The following is a 22,190-nucleotide window of genomic DNA, read 5'->3' as shown; positions in this document are numbered from 1 at the left end:
CCAATCTCGCACTAGGCTGGATGCACCTAGAGAGCCTTGCTCATCTAGTCTTCAATCTCAAATTGAAACATTTGTGTGCACCATCACTATATGAACACATACCTTCCATGAGATACTCCTTCAAGGCCTCCTATATCAAGAAAATAGTTTGATGGAGAGTTTCAGCAAGTCCCACACTTTTGTTTATGATTGCACCTAGAGGTCCATACGTGGCCCAAGGTACTCTTTTTATTTTAATGTGTCTAGAACCCACGTAAATAGTCGGGCTTCTTTAATAATTAAAGTCCTTCCCTTAAATAGGATTTATGAATTTGTGTGCCCGTTGGGGTGTTCACACCCATTTTTAATGTGGGTGAACACTTCACCTTATAAATTTTTGACTAAGTCCTAAATATGGATTTTGTGAGTTTTGATGTGGCCAGTTTTGGCACCTGCAAAAAGACAAATCACTAATCAACAAGCAAAGGCATCCACATAGCTTCGTAGGCAGTAGTTATGGACATCCCCAGCGTTACGAGACTCGACATATATAGGCATGCAAGACACGAAAACAAGACATGCATGTGACAAATCTTCTATCTCCGCGCGCGCACAAAATAAAATGCATTTGCAAATATATATTGGAAATCCCCCGTTCTCAAGCCATGTATCTCACCCAAGGATCTAGTCATACTAGATGACCCCGAGCACCAGTGTTCCCAGCCATATTGGTCACAACTCCAGACCTATTACCACACTAGCACTGCCAGAAGAGCTACTCATCATATCAGCAAAGCTCCCATCTCTCTGGAAATACCAACCCATGCCCAAGACTACTATCATATCAACAAAGCCCAAACACTGGACATCCTGAGGGTGATTCACCGGTCAAACTGGTGTCCAAATGTATAGAAAGGTCCAGTGAGAATCCAATTTACATAATAAGTTCATTGGCTCACATGATGATCTACAACTTTGCAGAGCTCCCCCAACACCAGGTAAGGTTTGCAGGCCCACAAAAAGGTCGAGTATGGAGATATATACAACATACACGGGCCTTTCTGGTGTAAAGCGATGCACCAATGGCAGCTCACCGACACCACCACCTCAAGAAACATGCAAAGACTTGGAGATGGTAGAAAGACGAAACCAGTGATTACAAAAGCATTTTACATGTTACTTGAATTTACTCTTCAGCAGGCCAACCAGCATCCTTTTGACAGCAGCCCATGTTTCCAGGATTCACAGTGCAAGCAAGCCTTGACATCAAATAGAATCTATACCTTGAAAATGTGATCTAAATCTCTTTCAGATAATGGTGTCCCAATGTGGGGGTGAGATAGTATACAAAACAATTGTAAGGCTTTTTTCTCCATGCCTTCTTGGTGACTTGAATTAGAGCCTGCTCCTGATACCAGGTGTCTGACTTGCCATTGAACCCTCATTTGAAACATCTAGAGACTTGGAGCAAGCCTGAAGCTCTACATCATGGTAGACACTGCCAACAGGAAAAGTAACATTTTCTCTCTCATCACCACCTCTCTTGGACTGCAGATGTGGCAGCCTTGACATACGGCTTATTTCAGACATAATAGATTCTGGCAAGTCTGTCCATGTTGCAGATGATCTGTCGATGGAAACCCCAAAATCTCTCACAGTCCCAAGGCTTTCCGTGCATGAAGCAGCAGTGTATTTGGCAGACTTCTCAAGCCGGTCGAAGTATACAGACGACGCATTTGTGAGCAGTTTCCTCACTTCAGTTGAGTATTGTTCTGGATAGAACCGAAAATGGCCTGTATGCATGTCTCCTTTTTATGTTAGCAAAACCAAGCACAACCATTAAGAGTGACATATTCCTGCATACTTGCAAAGAGCTTGCCATTCTAGAGAAATCAAGATCAACATACCTACATGCTCTGATTCTTTCCACACAACCATGTCTACTTTCCCGCCAAGCTTACGAAGGTTAGAAGCAAACATGTGAATCGTCTCCACAGGAGCCAGCTTATCATTCTCTGAACACAAAAAAAGTATAGGTCCAATCATCTGCAAATCACAGTATTGGAGTTCATTATTAAAAAATCCTACCCTACCATTGCCAAAATAAACTCGCATCTTTTCATTTAATGTAAATAATAATTTCCTAGCAGCAAAAAATGCAGCATAGAGTACCACAGAAGAGTATAGGGCATGCCAAAGATCTATTCGCTGTGGTCCAAACTGCCTTGAAAAAATGGCATCAAGTCCTCTGCCCAGTACATACGCTCCCAATGAGACAATAGCAATCGGCCTGCCTGGTTCAAATGCTAGCACTTGGTGACTCACAAACTTTGCACCGAGATGACTAATGAAGTCCATGGGGCTTGAGTCAAACATGAGTCCTGCAAGAGACCTCCTCACAACCTCAAACCTCTCCTGAAGAAATAACCAAATAAATAAATCAGATGTTGTCCATGAATTCTTAGTGACTACATGTCTAAGGGAAGGCATTCACATCTAGTGAGAAGACTTTGGATCTGTTGCTGCAATATGCTCTATAGCCATAGACACTCATCATCAACCAGGACCATCAGGGATGCTGTATACGAAAACACCAGCACCGCACTCAGTTCAGCTAGTGCAACATAGCCATGAGGTTCTGCAACAACTGCAAACATCTTCAGCCTACACTTCCCTCCTGCTCTCCCCTCAGCTCCATGCTTTAGTTTACAGCTATTCTCATCAGCCTCCAGACCCTCCTGAGTTGCAGTTGGTACAGATACCCCACAAAAGGAGAGGGGTTGCACACGGAGAGAAGGGGACATTGGACCCAGCACTGTGTCATCCCTTCTCCCTCAGGTTTGCTTGAGAAGTATCAATGGTGTCAAAAACAGTTCTAGCATACAGCATAGCCTTTCTCAACGAGAGTATAAGGAAGCATCACAAAACACATGGTTATCAAATTGAGATGTTTCCATTTAGATTGGAGTTACCTCAACAACCTTCACTTCACTGCACTGCCCAAGCAATATCTGGAATAAAGAAGAAAAGCTTTAAAAGTGGTCATTGGTTGAATCCATAAAAACAAACATCATAAAAAGTTTGAAGACTCTCAAATACTCATGCCAAAGAGAGCATGCATAATATGCCCTACTAACTCTGGAAACCAGAGTAACGCACTATGTAAGAAAACAAAACAGTTTACCGCATCCACAACACACTATCTGCAAATAGCCTAATAGGCACCTACTAACACAGGCAAGACCAAGCAAAGCCATGAACAACACCCCAAGGTACAGATCTTTGTCAAATACATGCATAAGAATGTATTGGTCAATCTTCCTTCCATTTAGCTTGTAGTAGCAGGCGGTCATTCCGGGCATAGACATTTTTTTTTTTTCCGAGAAAAGATCCTTTCATTAGTTATATAAAAAAAAAACGCCCGTTGGGCTAAAAAAAACCCTCTCCTGCTCATAAGAAAGCAAAGCACAGATCCAATCAAGGCAGCTAGGGAGACTCCCTAGGTGCAAAAAAGTACAAAGAACTGAGAGGCTATATCATACAATAGGAGGGGGGGAAAGCCAAACAGGTGGCCTGTAGTGCCAGCGGAGGGTACCCGCGTGTAGGGTATAGAAGGGGCCGCTGCGCCAAGTGGTGTGAAAGGCCCCGCGCCGCAAGATCGCCTCATCGCCCCGGATGCGGTCATACTGTCCTCGCAGGGTGTGGATCAACTCCTGCCAAATCCCTCGAACGCTGCTGAGGAGCTCCCATCGTAGATCCCTCTCCTGTGTCCAGCCGGCGGACGAGAAATCCGATGAAGGAACAAGGCGAAGCTGGCCCCTATAATGAATCTGATGGCCTGGCTGTTCTGCTCCGTCTCATATCCCAGAGCAGGCCCTAACGAAGTCGACCAAGCAGCGGCACCCCACGTATACATGCCCTCTGGAGAGAGGGGGGCCAAAATGCGCAAGATCCACAGCCAAATCTGCTGCACTTGTGGACAGTCCCATAGGCAGTGTCTCTGTCTCTCCAAAGGGTGGCCGCATCGGACGCAGGCCGCCGGAAGACCACTATAGACAAGCCATGTGCCAACTGCAGAGCCCCTGTGGGCGACCAACCATTGGAAAGTCGAGATCCTGCGTGCCTGTCGACTAGCCCAGAGCCTGGTCCAAAAATCCTCCAGGAACTCCTGTGAGAGTCCCTGTAGCCGCCAATGCTCCGATGCAGCTGGAGAGACCATCCTCCTCGCAGTCAAAAAATGTCTCCCCAACCGAATAGTGTACTGGAAAAAGGTGATCTCTGTGGCCTCGGGGGATGCATAAGGATCATGCCACTCGTACTCGCCAGGGTCCCATTGGAGCCGGGCCAAGGGGCGCGCAGCATATGCCCATATGCGCCAATCAAAGTCCACATCTGCAGGGTCTGGATCAATATGCCACTTCCGGGAAGCGGCGGCCACTACCGTATCCTCTAAAAGATGCACTCTGCAACCAAAGGCGACTCCGCCTCCACTCTTTGAAGTCTGCCCTCATCCTGGATCTCATAGTAGAGGCATCTACCATCCTCAGTGCAAGCTCTGACAGCAATCAGGATCCCCAACTGTGTAAAGGCTCCCATTTCATATCAAAATAAACATAAAAAGATCCAAATACATTTTAAATTGTGAGAGAGACCTACAAGACAATCTAATAAGGTCTTTGCTAATACGCATTTGATTAGTAATCACAAAACCCTTGCCGCACGTTGTAAAACTTGTTACTTCAGAAATCAAACATCAGATACCAAAACCAGTTTTCAATCAGAGATCAATCTTCAATCACCAATCACCACTCTTAGCTCTATATAAATTGATGAATCAGTGTTTACACAACAACTCTCATCCATGTTAAAAGGCTGCAAATGCATCAAAACAAACTGAATACAATGCATCAAAACAAACTGAATACAATGCACATACTACATAGCAAGGTGCAACACTACATCATAGAAATGTCCTCAAAAGGCCCATAAGGGCTAGTCCATAGTCTAGACTCCACAATGAAACGTGATCTAAGAGTCAAAACTCCTCATCAGATGATGATGATGACGATGCACCAGAAGAGAGCAAGTCCCCATCTGTGAGCTCGAAGTTGCAATACTTGCACTTCCATCTACGCGTGCCAGAACCAGCTTGGGTCGGCGTATTAATAACACGGATGACATTGGTGTGTTCCTGCCAGTAGGGGTTGCATGGCTTCGGCATCCTGGAAGCTGTGTGACACAAAGAAAGAGAGAGAGAGAGCTTAGAGCATACTCCAAAGGAAGAAAGAGAGAGAGAGAGAGAGAGAGAGAGGGAGAGCTTAGAGCATACTCCAAAGGAGGAAAGAGAGAGAGAGAGAGAGAGGGAGAGGGACTCGGGAGGGAGCAAGAGAGAGACGAGATTAATCATGTAGTACATTGGCCGCTCGCGGTTGAGAGAGAGAGAGAGAGAGAGAGAGAGAGTACAGTACGAGACAAAGATGCATCATGAGGGACCAAGGCCATGAGCGAGAGAGAGCGTGAGAATTACCTGGTTGCAATGTGCACAGTGTGCAGAGACAGAGCGAAACAGAGCACTGTAGGCGAAATTCCGAAATAAGCCCAAATTCGTACGTTGAAGGTCAAAAGGGGGGTTTTTTAAAAAAATAAACGTACGGATCGATCCGGGATCCGTACAGTACGATCCGTACGGTACGAATCGATCCGTACGTACGTACGGCTGCAACCTTGCTCCGCTGAAAGCAGGTCTCTATAGAACTCAGTGGTAATGGCTCTGATCTCCCCGGGCTAAGTGGCTACCGATCCGTCCTGCCTCCTGAGCTGGCGTACTCTTGCTCGAGCATGGCGGGGTCCAATAATCTCAAAGAACTCCCCAGTCACTCTATCACTAAGCTGCGTCCACTGAGAGGCCTGGCGATGATAGTAGAACTCATGTCTCTGCTCCTCTGCCTCTCTAACCTCCTGGCGTGCCTAGCTCAGCTGGGACGCCACCCACTCACATGTAGGCTGCTGCTCCTGAAGGCGCTGGAGCGAAGCAAGGCTACGTCTCAAACGACGCTCCCGCTCTCGTGTCTCTCCCAGCCATGTCAAGGCTACAGCGTGCAAAAAAGAGCTGAGCTCGATGAGTCCCTGGGCACACTGGCCTGCTGCATCCTGGTCAGAGCTCTGGCTATCATGCCATATCCTCTCAATGTCCTCAGAAAGACTAGGATCTGTAAGCACTCTCTTTGGGATCCTCAACTGCAAGCTGGTCTCCCGTGTCCTCTCCTCAAGGGTCAAAATAACTGGCGCATGGTCTGAAAAAGAGGTGCCAGCGAGAATGCCAACGGAGCCCCCACGCTCCCCGAACCTGTCGCCCACATAGAAGCGATCAATCCGTGATAGATTAGTCCCTCCCTGCCGGCGATCTGACCGAGAAAAACTAAGACTGTCCGGAGAGCGGGAGAAAGCCTCATGCTGCCATGCATCAGTGATCCGCAGTGTCATGCAAAATCGCTCCCAAGCTGCAAACTCCGTGCCGTGCACTGTAACATGACTGCCTCCCACCCTATCGGCCGGGTCCTCAAGCATGTTGAAGTCTCCCCGACACACCAATGTGCGGCCTCTAGCAATGCATCCGTAACAAGGGTCCAGAACTCTACTCTGGCACTAGAATGGTTGGACGCATAGACATTGAGCACGCCAAAGAGCTCATCATGCATCCTCAAAATGACATATTGTGCTCTACCAGGCACAATGACCCCGCGATCCACAATGGCCTGCCGCCATACATCCGCAATGACCATACATACTCCTCCCTGCCCACCCAAGGGGCCAAACCCTACAGACCAAAATGTGTCCCATCTACCAAGCATCACCGAACCATATCTCCGGATCCTGCTCTCACTCAAATGGTGCTCCTGCATCATCAGAATATCAATACTGCCCCCAACCAGGCATCTCTGAAGCTCCTGCCTCAAGCAACCACGATAACGTACATAGTGTGCGCCGCCAAGGCCCTGTACATTCCATGAGATGATCCTCATGGATGACTTGCTGAGGTGGAGGCTGTCTCAGCCGTACGGCGGGCCTTCGCAAGCGGCTTGGATGGAGAATAGTCCCCATCCGAGCGGCTACGAATCTGCCCACCCGGTGTACTGCAAGAATCTCGGATCAGGCACCAATGGCTGTCCCATGGCGACTACCTCCCGCTCAGAGAGAGCAACCTCGTGTATGCATACATAACCAAGGTCGCGTGCTAGGTCTGCAACTACGCGAACCACCAAATGTCGAATCCCGGAGGCATCCACACTCCCAGTATCAAAGAAAAAATGAGCCAACTCCCAGAGTCGGCCTATAACGTCTGTCACCTCCAGATCGCTCACATGGTGAGAAAACTCAATTGCCTGAGTCTTCAAAATGCTAAGAGCGAGATCCAACTCCACTCCCGGTCGCTAGGGCCACAGAGAGGGAAGGAGAAGACCACCGCTGAATCCAGTGCCTCCTCCCCTCGGGCCGGAGGTATCACTACATGAACTCTGATGGGTGCTGGCTCATGGGGGCCCTCCGCTCCAAAAAGCCGTGTGAAGGAGTAGTCAAAAGCCTCCGAGCGCTGTCTAGTGTCGAGACTACTCAGCCGACTGCGGATAGAGGATATCCGTGAAGCCCGAATCGGCATGGTAAGTCTCCTCTGCGGTGCTCGAGCAAGGTCGGTGCTCAGTGCCCGCCGAACTGCAGGTGAGCGCCAAGGAACTGCCAGGGCCTCTCGGGGAGCTAAGGCGAGAGGGGGGGGGAGAAGGGGGGGGAGAAGGAGCCGCTGACAAAACCGGAGCGGGAGCGGGAGGAGGCGAAGGTGGAAGCGAGGCGGGAGGGGGGGATGGGGGAGGGGGGGTGGGGGCGAAGGAGGGGGTGCTGGCATCTCCTGGTCCTCAGTCTGCGCTGGGGTCTCCTCTTGGAGGGGAGCAAAGCTGTTCCTCACTGGAACCCAATGATGCTGAGACTGTGGCTGCTGCTGCATCGGTCTCTCGGCGTGCTGTTGTGGCTGTCTCCCTTTACGGCGCCCCTGTCCAGGCTGCCACTCCGAGGTCTCTGTGGGCTGAGCAGGTGTCCCGGAGGAAGCCTGCCGAGCCGCATCTGTGGGTGGGCCATCGGGGGCCTGCTGCTGCGGTGAAGGTCGGGGTCTCCTGCGAGGGCAGGCCTTGGCCATGTGGCCGACCTGCCTGCATATAAAACACTGGTTCGGGAGCCCCGAAAACTCCACTCTCGGATCAATCCATCCCCCCCCTATCCTAGGTAGTTGAATGACCTTCGGAAGGGAGATGTCAGGAACCAAAACTCTGACCGAAGGTAGCCCAGCTGCTCTAGCCACCACTGAAGCTGCTGTGGGGCCAGTCTCAAGCACCGAGCCCACCAATGCTCCTAGCCTAGAAAGGAGCGGAAGGTACTCGCGGCGGAGTCCAAGGAAGCAAACTGTGACATGGAATAGGCGCTCTCCCTGCTCGGCCGCTGCTGGGTCGAAGCCATGCTGCCAAGGTCTGAAGAATGCCCGAGCGCCCCTGATATCAAGGGGACTCATGGCTAGGACCTGGGCCACGCTCTGGGCTGTCTCGAACTCAATCTGGTAGTGTCCCCGGCCCAGTAACTGAACGTCCAGGATCTTGCCCACATCTGCAAGAAGGCGGGCCTGGAGAAGATCCCGGATCTCCCCTCTGCTGGGGCGAGTGCCGACTATAGCAGATGGTGGAATGTGCCTGGAGGCGTTCCACCTCTGCGGCGAGGCTCGTTTCCTCTTCTGGCGAAAGAGAAAGCCTGATGGGGGTATCCTCAGGGGCAGGCGAGGGGGCTGCGGAAGAGTCCCTCTGAGGTGGGGCGGGAGGAGCCTCCATCAGTGTCTGAAGCTAGGTCGAAGGCGAAGCGAATGCAGAGAGTCCTGCAAGAACCGAGCTGCACAAAAGGCGGAGGGGGAAAGGCGGACGACAGAGAAAAACAGAGGGGGCAGAAAAACACAGAAAGAGGGGGAGGGGCGTAAGGCGGCGGCGAAAAAGTAGGGGAGGGGGGTGGAGGCAACGCGAAAGGGGGGAAGAGAGGGCAAGCGGAGGGGGTGGGTCGCTGAAGAGGGGAGAAACAGGGGGCGCGAAGGAGATGGAGCAGGGGGCGGCGGGCGCTACAGAGCTGGGGCGGGGGCGCGAGAAGACCAGGCGAGGGGGGAGCACGCGAGGGCGGCGAGAACAGGACAAGCGGGGGGACAGTCGCGAGGGCGGGGAGGGGGAAGTGCGTGCAGGCTGCAGCGCGGGAGGGGGGGGGGAGCAGAAGCTTCAGCGAGCGTTAGACTGAATGCAAATGAATTCCGGGCGTAGACATTACATCCCCAGACCTCTCATGTTCAGCCTACTGGCCTCTGGTGTAGACATCAGTCCCCTACCATGAGGTGCCAGTCCACATGACCCTTGGTGTAGACGTAAGTCCCCTGCCACCACGAGGTGTCATGTCCACACTATGGAGCCCGTCTATAGGTCCGAAAGCATAGAGAATGCCCAACTAGTGACACATAGGCATTTGTCACATGCCATGGGGGTTGCATCACACTGCTTGAGAGTCGAGACACGGAGGGCAAAGGGTATTGCATGGGAGAACAGAATATGTAGAGTCTAACTTCCCGTAGGCTCTTTACACATTAGGGATACTAATATGAGCTGACTCCTATGCAATGGCCCTCATATGATACAAGCATTCAAGTGTTGGAGCTGACATATGTGACAAGCCAACCAGCGTCAGCCAATAAACTCTCATCCATGTGAAGGGGCTTTCTTCCCTCAATTAAACTCAAGCTAAAAGACTCCAAATACACGATTCCATTTTAGCACTACCAGCTAATACAGCAAGTCACAACCTTGCAAAGCTTCCACACTATCTTACCGAGGTACAACCACGGGACGTGTTCTAGTATCCAACACCCGTTGGCCATCATTGAGTAGAGTGTCTAAGAGATGGAGCATATTACAAAGACAGTTGAGGGCTTTTAATGTTATTATCAGCAGCTTGGGTTTGTTAAATGGGCAGTGGATCTCTTTTCATCCAGGCTGCTTGAAGGTTTTGATGTATGTTGCTCTCAAATTTCTTGCTGCTGGCTAGGAGACATGCTCTAATCTTAGCTCTTTTGAATCCTTGAGTTTAGAGTTTTAAGGAAGGGGACCATTTCCTTCTTTGTCAAGACCCCAATGTTCTCGAGACTTTCCCTTGCTGCTTGTTCTTCTTCCCTATGACCCTTTTCTGAGACTGCTTGTTGTTGCTAGCCTCCACTTTCTTTTTATGTGCTGCTCTAGGAGTAGAGTGAAAATAAAACCCATGCATAGAAAGTGGAAACAAAAAAGCAAACCTGTATAATCTTGTAAAGACAAGCTTTGTGCCCTCCTGAAAAAATGGCAAATACGACAGGGCATCGATGCCTTTCAAGATCCTGCAAATGAAAACAACAGGTGCATCATGCTCTAATCCCTAGCTCATGCTAAACTAAGGTTTTAAAGCGCAAGGAGAATCCAGAAATCTCACCTTAACAAGCTCAATCAAAAGACTCAAAGCTAGGCTAGTTGCCCAGCTTGGGAAAAAACTGCAAAAAGATATCATAGTTACATTTAATCCAGGAAAACATATGCCATCATAAGATTGGGATACATCCAAGCCACAGTTGTATGTTCCAACATAAAGAAAGGCACCCGCAAAATGTATTGAGAAGAGCCAAAAATGAAAATGAAAACAGATCCCAACTCCATGTCATAGGAGTAGCTATGTTCCATAGATGCGCACATGGGTGTGAGCAGGGGTTGATGAATGCACAAGGTAGCAATGGGAGGAGGGGTTAGTTGAAGTCCCATCAACATGGCAACAGCACAATTGCACATAAAGGCGGCACTCACAATCTCTTCACGGACAAACACCATTTTCCCAAAGCCAAGCTTAATGTGACAATGTGATGTGCCACTGCCTCTCCCAACTTGCCAACCAGAACTTTCCAACTTTTTCATCGATAGCATTGGAAAGCGTTGGGCTATGCAAACGTCTCAATGGGGTTGGTGATGGCTCGTCTTGTAAGAATGGGTTGGGACCTTGCCAGCACCAAGTTTTGACAACTGCCATTGGGAGCTATAGAAGGAAGTATAAAAGGTACAATTGATTCAATAGGAAATAGCAGAAGGGAACACCAAAGAGTTTTTTATAATATTAATTGATCAGATAAGCTAAAAACCCTAACTATTGCAAACAAGAAACCCTAGCTACTGTAGCCTCTAACGCCCTAGCTGTTCTGAAAAAGAACCCATACAATTATTCTGTGACGCAGAACAAAGACATTGGCGGGTCTGTTAGCATTATTCATCTCCTGGTAGTGTGCCCAAGTTGTGTATCAGGGGTGCCCAGATTTATCCCGAGCAGCACCATATTTTTCCCTCTGTGCAGGGCCCTTGGTTGTAGGGTTGGCCACCCATTTTTCACATGTTTATTTTGTCTAGTCGTGGGTCTTTTTTTTCTAGAGAAAATCGGCCAGCTCCAATAGGGGCTATATAAGGCCAGGCTCTTACTCATTTGTAGACATCTTGACAAGGGCTTCCATGCCCGGGTCCTCCCTCAGGGGAATTGCTCATCATGCCCTCACTTACGGGGACCACCCCTTGCACAGGGCTGATTGTATCATTGCTTCTTCTTCATTATGCAGATTCGTTTTCTCTCTCTGTGCCTATGTCTCACGCTTTCCGCTGCGCACTTTTGACATGGTATCAGAGCATTGGGTTGAGGATCTTCTACAAAAGGTGTTCTGGCGTTTTTTCTGAGAGAAGGATTTCTGCGTTTTCTGATACTACTCGTTGCAGAGGAAGAGGGAGTATTTTGGTCTTGTCTGGGGCGGCAGGAGGAGGTACAGGACAGCCACTTCTGGCTGCGTTTTCTGCAAGACTGGGGCGGCCAAAGTAGGTACTCTTTTGGCTGCGTTTTCTGCCCTTGTGAGCAGGTGAAGGGCAGCATGGCTGCGTTTTTTCTCTGAAGGTGGGCAGCCAGCATGGCTGCGTTTTTCTCCTGAGGAGGTGCTGGGCAGCATGGCAGCATTTTCTTCCAAAGGAGGAGGTGCTGGGCAGCACAGCAGCATTTTTTCTCCAGAGGAGGTGCTGGGCAGCATGGCTGCATTTTTCTTCTTCCCTCTCTTCTTCTTGGTACACGTGCTGCCGGCTGGTTACAGCAACATTTTTTGCATTATCTCATCTGCGTTTTTGGAGGCAGTGGAGGCATGTGTTCTTTTCTAGGAATGGTGCCTTCCCACATGGCCTTGAGCCCTTGCTCGGCCAATCTTTGCTTTGTCAAAGTTTTCAGACTCATGGGTGCACACTTGGGTTCACATCCTCGAGGTGTGTGTGGAAGACAGTCAATCCTTTCTCGACAGTAGAGGGGGTCTATGAGTTTGTGCCGATTCAGCATAGTTTTGCTAGTGTACAGGTGTTTTCTTTAGGTTCTCAGGGTGTTCACCTTGAGAGGGGGATGTGGTTACTTGGCAAGGTGAGCCACTCCTATTCCCCAGGCAGATGGCCTTCTGGATTACAGGGTACAGGCACAGGAGTCTTCATTCCATTTGGGAGCTTGGTGTACAGGTTGATATCGGCATTCATGTAGAGACAGGCTAGGTCACTTGGTGACAAGAGCTGTTGTCGAGGTTCACAGGTACTTGCTCACTTGCAGGATGGGAACAAGATGCATGGTAGGTGTACAGGTTCATTGGGTACAGGTAGGTACCAATGGAGCAGCAGTTTGGGGCAGATGATTGACATCAGATTGTGCTTTGGGATGATGAGTTGTGGATTGTTGGTTCCACATGGACACGTGACTAGTTGGTTGGGAGCTTGCCAGCTGGGGGTGTCACGTTTTGGCAGGAGAGCTTTCTTGAGCTCAGTGCCATAGTTAACACCAAAGAGCTCAGGGGGTGTTGCCATGTGACGGGGTGACTCATAGGGGTGTGTGAGTAGTAGTCCCATCACGCGACAGCGAGTTATGGATACAGGTTTTAAAGGTCAGGTGCCAGCAGGATTGTCAGCTACAATGCTGGAGGTATGTTTCTTCCACTTGGAGTGTTAGGAGGACAGAGAGGCATTCTTGGACCGAGAGATACATGGAGATCCGGAAACCTTGTATCTAAAGATTGGTGCTCAACAAGCTCAAAGTTGGAGGCTTGAGTACCAGGACTGCTGTAGATATTGTGGGCCTCTAGGGTGTCTAGAGGGGGTGCCAACAGGGAGACAGTTTGGCACTGTTCTCTAAGGAGCAGTTTTTTTTCTTGGAGGTAGAGAGTCAGACGACATCCTTTCTTGGGGTGAAGGGGGAGCACATTGTGTGGACTGGTGTGATACAAATTGGGTTGGAGATATGGACCTCTGGTGGTTCATTTTTGGATTTTGCTGGACTTCTGGATCGGGAGCAGTTTCTTGGAGTAAGTGGCAGAGGCGGGAGCAAATCGACTTCTCGACTTGCTTTGGAGGTTTCCTTTTCCAACTCCTTGGACTGGTTTCTCTCCCAGGATCTGAGAGGGGGTGTTAGCATTATTCATCTCCTAGTAGTCTGCCCAAGTTGTGTATCAGGGGTGCCTAGATTTATCCCAACCATATTTTTCCCTCTGTTCAAGGCCCTTGGTTGTAGGGTTGGCCACCCATTTTTCACATGTTTATTTTGTCTAGTCGTGGGTCTTACGGGGACCACCCCTTGCACAGGACTGTATCATTGCTTCTTCTTCATTATGCAGATTCTTTTTCTTTCTCTCGGTGCCTACCTATATCTCACGCTTTCCCTACCTATATCTCACGCTTTCCGCTACGCACTTTTGACAGGGTCTGCCTTTAGAAACAGGAACCCTTACGCAAAAGAACTAAAAATCGGAATCTGCAGAAAAAACCCTAATTACACAGGACAGCTTGAAAGGAGAGAGCGGGAGGGCTGGACACTTACAGGTTTAATACTTGCGGGTGGCAAACGAGACAATCCCAGCCGCAGGATTTGTAGAGGCGGGTGTATCGGGCCAAGTTTTTGCGTCCGCTCAGCATCCATCCCAGAACCACCACAATTCCATCACGCGGGCGCAGGGCCTCCCCTTCTTCTTCTTCTTCTACATCTGCCTCTTCTTGTTTTCGCCTGCCATCGCTCCGCCTATCCCAGTACCAGAAGCTTTTCCTGAAGAGCTTGGAAGCCATGGCGATGGAGGAAGAGAGAAGAAATGAAGCTCAACGCCGAGCGATGAGCGTAGGCGCACGAAGTATCTGACGATGACCTCCTGACCAAAAAATTGTCCATCATTTCTCCTTTTTCTAAATACCAATTAATGTTCATTTAATTGAATAAATATAAATAAATCTAAAATAGAAATTTCATGTATTTTCCTTGTCTTTGCATGTATTTTCAACGTCTTTTAAGAATACCTCTACATATTGAATATATTTAATGGAAATGCACAACAACATTTTGGTTCCCTATTCAACACTCTCTCAATAGCTTTTTCTAATGCACATCGGGTCACCCAACCACAGGTGTCTGCCGTACGAGTGCTCAAGTTGATCTATCCAACTGTAGGAATAAATCAATCAAGTATCAAAGTATTGTTCATTCCGATAAACAGAACGAGATGTTTGAGCTGGAGCGAAGTGCTTCTCTCTCTCTCTCTCTCTCTCTCTCTCTCTCTCTCTCTCTCTCTCTCTCTCTCTCTCTCTCTCTCTCTCTCTAAGATCCCTCCCCATACCTAAATATAAAAATTCTTGCATTTTGTCAGGTGAAAAGCTAGAGAGACAACATTATTCTAGAGAGAAAATGTTGATTTTTGACAATATATTTGAATGGGATTCTTCCTTTTTAACTTGACAACTCATATTTTTAATCAGAATTCAAAACTGAAGTCAAACGGGGAAGGAAACTTAAGTAGAAGGATTCCTATGAAAACTCCCTATGCCAAGATCATAGACTTTGGAAAATTTAGGTTAGAATATGGATTTCCTAAGGTCCACAAGGAATAATTGGATTTCTTAGAGAAATAAATAATATATAGATAAGTACACCTAACACAAGTGAAAATTGACACATGAATGAGGATAGGAGAGCTGACCAAGGCAGTCCTAATACTGACCCATATGGGTTTTAATTTAAAAAATAGGAAGGGAAGAGCCCAAAAGGATGCATCTAGAAGAAGCAAATTTTAATACACATGAAGCCTAAAAAGCCTAAAATTATGGGATATTTCATATGGCCACTTGAGGGAACCAAACCAAGTCCAAAACAAGTCTTTTTTGGTCTCTTTTGTCCATTTTGAGTAAAATCATGTGACTAGAATGTAAGGAGGGCTCTCCTCAACCATAAAAGGAGGGGAGAGAGTAGAGTAAACATCAACATTTGAGTGAAGGCCCTTACTCTACTAGTTTTACTCATAAACCCTTTTCCTTTTTACTCTCTCTTCGTGAGAAGCTTAAGCTATCAAGGTGATCTTAATCCCTCTTTACATTTTGTGTTTTGTTTTGTTATTTAGCTTCTTATGCATCTTTCCTTAAGCATGTTTAGGTTTTTCTCTTCTCTAAATGAGGGATTCTTCATCCCTTTCCTTCGTGTTACTTATTAGAAGCTCTTTTTGGCCTGCCTATGGTAAAGGCATTAGCATTGTGTATGAGGGGTTGCCTTGCTACCCATCAAGCATTGCTTTCTATGAGTTAATGCACCTTTGCCTTTCATGAATTATGGGCATCCTCTAAATAGCCAAATTTCAAAAATTCTCTCTAGTCCTCTAGTTCATTGAACACCTTTGCTTGACATCCTCTAAATAGCCAAATTTCAAAAATTCTCTCTAGTCCTCTAGTTCATTGAACATTCCCCATTAGGGCCAAAAACGCCTAAAAAAGGGCCCTTTACTAATCTGTGATTAAGAAAAGAGCCAAAGAGAGTGTGCCACATGCACAAGAATATGGTATTCTTGTCTCCTCTACTTTGGAGGTAGTAGAGTCCATTTCGAGCTTTTTTTCCTCTAATTTAGCCGAAATCTCCAAATTCAGACGGATTGTGGTGGTCCCTAGGATCCGTTATACTGACAAAAGCTGTCAAAAGATTTGAAAAAAGATGGCATGTAGTTAATGCTGAAATTTTTGAAATTTGGACAAACTACCTCCAATATTCCTTTTGGCACCCATACCATTTTCATTCTTCTTCTCAACGTCTAGAAGCTCTCATCTTCTAGCTCTCTCTCATTTTTCGACCTCACTGAGCTTCATTGCATCTTCTAGCTCTCTCTCACTGAGCTTCATTGCATCTTCTAGCTCTCTCTCATCTCTTTTTCGACCTCACTGAGTTCCATTGTCTCATTCTCTTGCTTCTATTCTATATGGAATCCACAAGACGTCCTTCTCATTCAATAAACTCTTGTGTCGTATACAACAAAAGGGATGATGGAACTTGGGAACCCAAGAGTTTCACTGTAAACGACTGGGTTACTATGTTGCCCTCATGCAAGGGATCTCACAAGGTGAAGAAAACGAAAAGAGAGGATACAAAATACCATTGGAAGGGACACATTGCTCCTTTCAAGGTTACATCTAAAGGCTGGTTTGCTCAGGTCCAACATGTTTACATGGCAAGGGATATGTACTTACCTCCAACTTAACGCATTCCTATGCAAGTACATTGTAAGTTGTAGTTCAATTTTGCAAATATGTTTTTTCTTTTAATATAAGTTTTAACTTCAGATTTCTTTAGATATCTTTCCCTCAACAAGTTTTGAGTGGAGAGCTTTAGTGGTACTTTCCAAGCCATTCACAAAGAATTTGTAGAGCTCATGTATGGTGACCAGAATGCAACTTTTTTTAGTAAGGGTAATCTTTTTGTATACTACGCACAATATGTTGTTACACCAAAACCAAGTGTGTATGGGCAAATTGAGGATTTAGCAGTGCCAAGCCTTTCTTCTCTTAATTGGGACATTCCAGATGAAGCGACGGTGCAGAGCTTCAAACATAAAATATCCCAGGATATTCAAAAAGCCATGACTCCGGGAAGGATCTCGAGGAGGATACGGTTATCATGGTTCATGCCTCTACATGTCTTTGTAGCTTGCTGCAAAGACGCAGACTTATAGAGGACAAAGGCATCATGGCTAAGTAGAAACTTTCTAGCAGAGCATTTGGACAACATTATAGGACTGTTTTGGAAATCTAGAGAGTATGACCATAAGGGTGACTACATAAGGTGCAATGCATACCCTCAATCCTTGGCTTTGTCTTACAATATCTCTTGACAATCTCTTACTATGGGTTATGATTATAGATACAAACTTAGGTTGGGTATCTGGGAACCTTCGGATTCTAATACAGATTGCATGTCATTTAGGTTTGAGTTGCAGGTTATTCCACATGCTGAAAGAAAGGAGGTTAATGTTACCTCTTAGTGGACGTTAAAAGACGTTAGGGAAACCTTGGAGTTTCTTGACAACACATCCCCTAGTTATAAATTCAAGGTCAATGGTACTACAATTGGAAGAAGAGCTGAATGCTCTATATCTTGTATGAGTTGTTTACCTCCAACTGTTGTAATCTTTGAACCATGAATGAATAGACAATTAACATTTTTCTTGACCATTGCCATTTGTGAACAAACATTTAGTAGATAACTACATCTTTCATAAACGAATTGTGATTTATATACAATAAATGGTACAAATACATCTTGCAAGTTACAAAATGTCACTGCGTATGTGTGAAGTTACAAAATATTCTAATGCTCATCTTCACTTTGTTTATTTGGGCGCCCAGACTTTGCCTACTCTTGATCTTCACTTTGCTTATTTGGGCTCCCATACTTTTCTTGCTCTTGGGCTTTACTTGGTTTTTTTTAACTCCTAGACTTTGCTTGCTCTTGTCCTTGAGCAGGAACAGCACCAAAGTTGAGGGGTTTCTGAGTAGAGGGCTTCTTTGCATGAGATTGCTTTTGTGAGGTCCTCTTTGGCTGAGATGTCTTCTTTTTGCAGTGAGGCTTTTTGCATCTTCTCAAATTTTAAAGGAGAATGCATTGGCAAACCCTTGCCTTTGCCTTTTTGTCTTCCTTTTCTCTGAGCCTAATCTCGTGGAGGAGGAGAGTCGGAATCTACAAGCGTAATTGCTTTGTCCAATATAATTTCAATACATCTCTCTCTTATCCACCAAATATAAGATTCAGGGTATTTGTTGCACTGCAAAAAAAAGTGGAGTTCTAAGAAAAATAATGTACAAATACATTAAGATCAATGCAAAGGATTCTCTAGGGTTCTTACATTGACTTGTTGTTTTAACAACTTAAAATCTATTGTCCTACAAGCATTTGCAATCACCCTCCATCCACAACTAGTACTGTCAGACTGAATGGATAATAACCCCTTAGCAACCCCCTTCCTAGGGATTTTGACATAGTTGAAAGTTCATGATTGATATACGAGGTGTACGCTGGAGCTCCAAATGTAGGTGGATGAGTTGGAGCTAGAATCTAGGGTCTAGGTATGTGCATTGGAGGTATTGTCAACACTAATAGTATTAGAGATATTGGAGACACTAATGGTGTGAATCTAGGTGGTGCTCCAAATGTAGGTGGATGAGTTGGAGCTAGAATCTAGGGTCTAGGTATGTGCATTGGAGGTATTGTCAACACTAATAGTATTAGAGATATTGGAGACACTAATGGTGTGAATCTAGGTGGTGCTACAGGGAGTACCATATGAGTCATGTGGTGTAGGGCTGAAATTCCCATAGACGTGTTTGGTATGTGTACATGGGGCATAGGTCTCAAGGGTAAGTGAAGCCCCACTTCAAGGTCAATGTCCATAAAAGGGACGTTTGAATTTCTTAGAAAAGTCATGAGTTTCATGTGCAAGTTGCTCCTTAATGAGTTTCATGTGCAAGTTGCTCCTTAATGAGTGGGTGCACAAATTTTGTTCAACACTAATTTTGAGATTTTTTGTGTGTTTGTGTTTTTTAATTTATTTGGAAATTTTAAAATTTTTACCGTTTTTGGGGTGTGGGCATGCACAAGTATACCCACTTTTTGTTTTTTAACATATAATTATGTATAAACACGAAAAAGGTAAAAGAGAAAAAGTAAAACATAATAGAAAATGGGAACATAATAGCAGCAGTGGCAAAGGCATCTTTTTCCCTTTCCAATCATGGATGTGAATCATGGGCGTGATTTGTTTCTAATGAGATCTCGGGGTGTAGTCCAACACGTTTTGCTTGGGACTTAGGACTCATTAAATATTACCTTTCCATGCATAGCATGCCGTGATCCATACTTAAATTTGGATATAGTTGCCTATGTGTCTACCCCCCATGACCAGCTTTGTATCACATCAATTGTGTTTCATTTTATGTTGCACTAAACTGGCCATGATTGGGTCAGTGTGACTAGCCGTGTTTGTGTGAAAATTCTGATCATTTTTGGTGGTCAAGTCCAACCGTGCTTTCTTTAAATTCCTAGTTTTTTATTGGTTTTTAGAACCCCAACCATGTGTACTTTGTGTAGTCCCAGCCGTGTATGGTTAGTGTGTGCGTGTGGGTGTGAGTTTATGTGTGTGCTGTGTGTGTGTATTTGTACGTGTTAGTGAGTGTATTGGTATGTGTTGTTGTGAAAGTGTGTGTGGGTTTGTTTGTGTTGGCAGTGTATGTTGTGGTTTGTGCCAGCATAGGGAAGCGAGTGTGTTGTGTGTGTGTTAGCTCAGGGGAGTGAGTAGTAAGGGTTTTTTTAGAATTTTGTTTTTTTTAAATAAATTTTTTTCTTTGCAAGTTATGTGTTATTATTATTGTGTGTGTGGGTGTTAAATGTATTTGAGTGCGCATGTGTGTGCGCTTATGTGTTTTTGCACTTATGTGTGTGTTTGTGTGTAGTCTGTGAAAGTGTGCATGCGCGCGCGCGCGTGTGTGTGTGTGTGTGTGGGCTTTGTTTATGTTGGTTGTGTATGTGTGAAATCATATGTAGTGGTGTGTTTGTGTTGTGTGGGTGTGTGTTTGTAAATGTATTAGGTGTGTGTGTGTGTGTGTGTAAGCTTTAGTGTGTTAAGGGTGTTTGTATTAGTGTGTGAGCTAAAGATTTTTGTGTGTTATGTGTGTTTATATGAGAATTTGTGTTTGTTTTAGTGTGTGTATGGGTGTGTGTTTGTGTGTAGTGCCTAAAAGCGTGTATATGTGTGGGGGTATTAGTGTGTACTAGTGTTAGTTTGTGTGTGTATGTTTGCTTGTGTGTGTAAGTGTGTGTGTGTGTGTGCATACCTTAGTGTGTGGAAGGGTGTAAGTATGCGTGGGTGTTTGCTTGTGTGTGTAAGTGTGTGTGTGTAAGTGTGTGCATACCTTAGTGTGTGGAAGGGTGTAAGTATGCGTGGGTGTTTGTATTTGAAAGGGTGTGTGTAGGTGTGTGAAAGGGTGTGCATTGTGTGTGTGTGTCTATTGTATGTTTGTATCCATGTATGTTTATGTGCTCACTTCTTTAGTGTGTGAAAGGGTGTGGGTGTGTGTTATGGATGGTTTTATGCATGTGTAGTGTGCGTGTGTGCCAGTAGGTATATGTGAAAGGGTATGTGTGTGCTTATAGTGTGTGTTTGTGTGTTTGTGTGTTAGTGTGTGTGGGGTGTATTTGTGTGTGTGTGCTTATAGTGTGTGTTTGTGTGTTTGTGTGTTAGTGTGTGTGGGGTGTATTTGTGTGTGTGTTTTGTGTTGTGTAGGTGTGTTTGTTTATAGGTGTAAGAGAGTGTGTGTAGGGTGTATATGTGTGTGTGTGTGTATTAGTGTGTGTAGGGTGTATATGTGTGTGTGTGTTTTGTGTTGTGTAGGTGTGTTTGGGTGTAAGAGTGTGTGGAGTGAGTGTCCGGACTTGAGAGGTGCATAGTATAAGATTCCAGTGCCATTGCATGGTGGCTTTGGGTATGGAGTCTGCACAATGTGTGAAGTAGGCACGACATGGTGCCACGGTCACGTTAGGCTTTAGCATGTGGTGGCAACAGGCCATGTCGTATGGAGCCATCCACATAAACGGTTCACGGCAGCAGGCCAGGTAAGTAAAGGTTTTGTTTTGTTATTTTATTTTTTTAAATTATATAATACAAAATAAAAAGTCACTATTAATGAGGAATGCTAATCCAAAAATTGATTGAAGTAAATGAGCTCTGAGCATCTAAGCATCGATTTTCATCCATTTGAAATAAATAATAACTAATTAGGCCTCTAATTTGATTAACCAAAATACATACAAAGAGGAAAAAAGAGACATAATACAAGCACCTAAATGCCAAATCTATGCATTATGATTGTGTTTGATGATGAATGTGAGCACAAAATACTTCAATAAATCCCCTAAACACAAATACATGCATCAATCATGCTCTCAATAACCATTGTTTTTTAAAAAATATTTCTACATTCTTAATTAGCCTCACTAATGAAAAAACTAGTCCGATTAAGGGAAAATGTAAAAATTAAGCAATTTCTAAAGAGTTTAAGCATGCTAAATGCATAGCTATAACATGTGTCAATCCTTAATAATAAATGCCAACCCTTAATCTTTCACAGAAAAGCCTTAATCACACATGTCAACTCTTAATCATGCATGCGAACCCTTAATACATCAAAGGCTTAAAGCTAAGAATAGGTGCTGATATGAATGGTGTGGGGCCTATCCCCCAGGCGGGTCATCAGTGTCCACCACTGCCTCACTAGATGAGCTCGATATCTCAACACTCCCCCCCCTCAAGCTTAACTCCATCTCATGTACACCAAGTGAAGCCCGGAATCTGCGGAGCTTCTCTGTACCCAATGCTTTGGTGAAGATGTTAGCGACCTGATCCTATGTGCTGACATAAACAAGGTCAACGTCTCCTCCCAAAACCTTCTCTCTGACAAAATGGTAGTGGAACTCTATATGCTTCATGTGCGAGCATGAAAAACTGGGTTCCTGGCCAACTGTATATTGCTAATGTTGTCACAGAAAATGACAACCACTGATAGACCCAAATCTACAAGTAGCTTTCTCAACCAAGCTACCTCACATGCTGCCATAGCAGCACCTCTGTACTCGGCCTCTGTACTAGATAGAGCAACCGTAGGCTGCTTCTTGCTGCTCCAAGTCACAGCAGCACTCCCCAAAGAAAACATGAAGCCACTAGTAGATCTTCTATCTGAGATACTACCAGCCCAATCAGCGTCTGTGTAATCCATGTACACATATCTCTG

At 45.7% G+C, this 22,190-nt stretch overlaps 1 protein-coding gene across 3 annotated transcripts; it reads right to left on the bottom strand.

The window, feature by feature from the left end:
- Positions 1-1,135: 1,135 nt before the first annotated feature.
- On the bottom strand, positions 1,136-14,271 carry LOC147612973 (uncharacterized). Of its 3 annotated transcripts, none has more exons than XM_086782247.1 (7): positions 13,930-14,268; positions 10,504-10,561; positions 10,331-10,411; positions 2,952-2,990; positions 2,152-2,394; positions 1,887-2,025; positions 1,136-1,772 (listed from the first exon to the last, which is right to left on the bottom strand). In XM_086782247.1, the coding sequence occupies exons 1-7, from the start codon at positions 14,169-14,171 to the stop codon at positions 1,375-1,377; spliced, it is 1,200 nt and encodes a 399-aa protein (XP_086638373.1). In that variant the 5' UTR covers positions 14,172-14,268; the 3' UTR covers positions 1,136-1,374. The 3 variants fall into 3 exon arrangements, with proteins under 3 accessions (XP_086638373.1, XP_086638374.1, XP_086638375.1); XM_086782249.1 differs by having other exon boundaries at positions 1,590-1,772; positions 1,891-2,025; positions 13,930-14,271; XM_086782248.1 differs by lacking the exon at positions 10,504-10,561 and having other exon boundaries at positions 13,930-14,198.
- Positions 14,272-22,190: the final 7,919 nt, after the last annotated feature.

This window comes from Cibotium barometz, chromosome 44, assembly GCF_041138505.1.
Source record: "Cibotium barometz isolate CiBa-2024 chromosome 44, ASM4113850v1, whole genome shotgun sequence".
NCBI lineage: Eukaryota > Viridiplantae > Streptophyta > Polypodiopsida > Cyatheales > Cibotiaceae > Cibotium > Cibotium barometz.
Note: the sequence above shows the minus strand (reverse complement) of the source record. Positions and strands in the feature narration are given on the sequence as shown.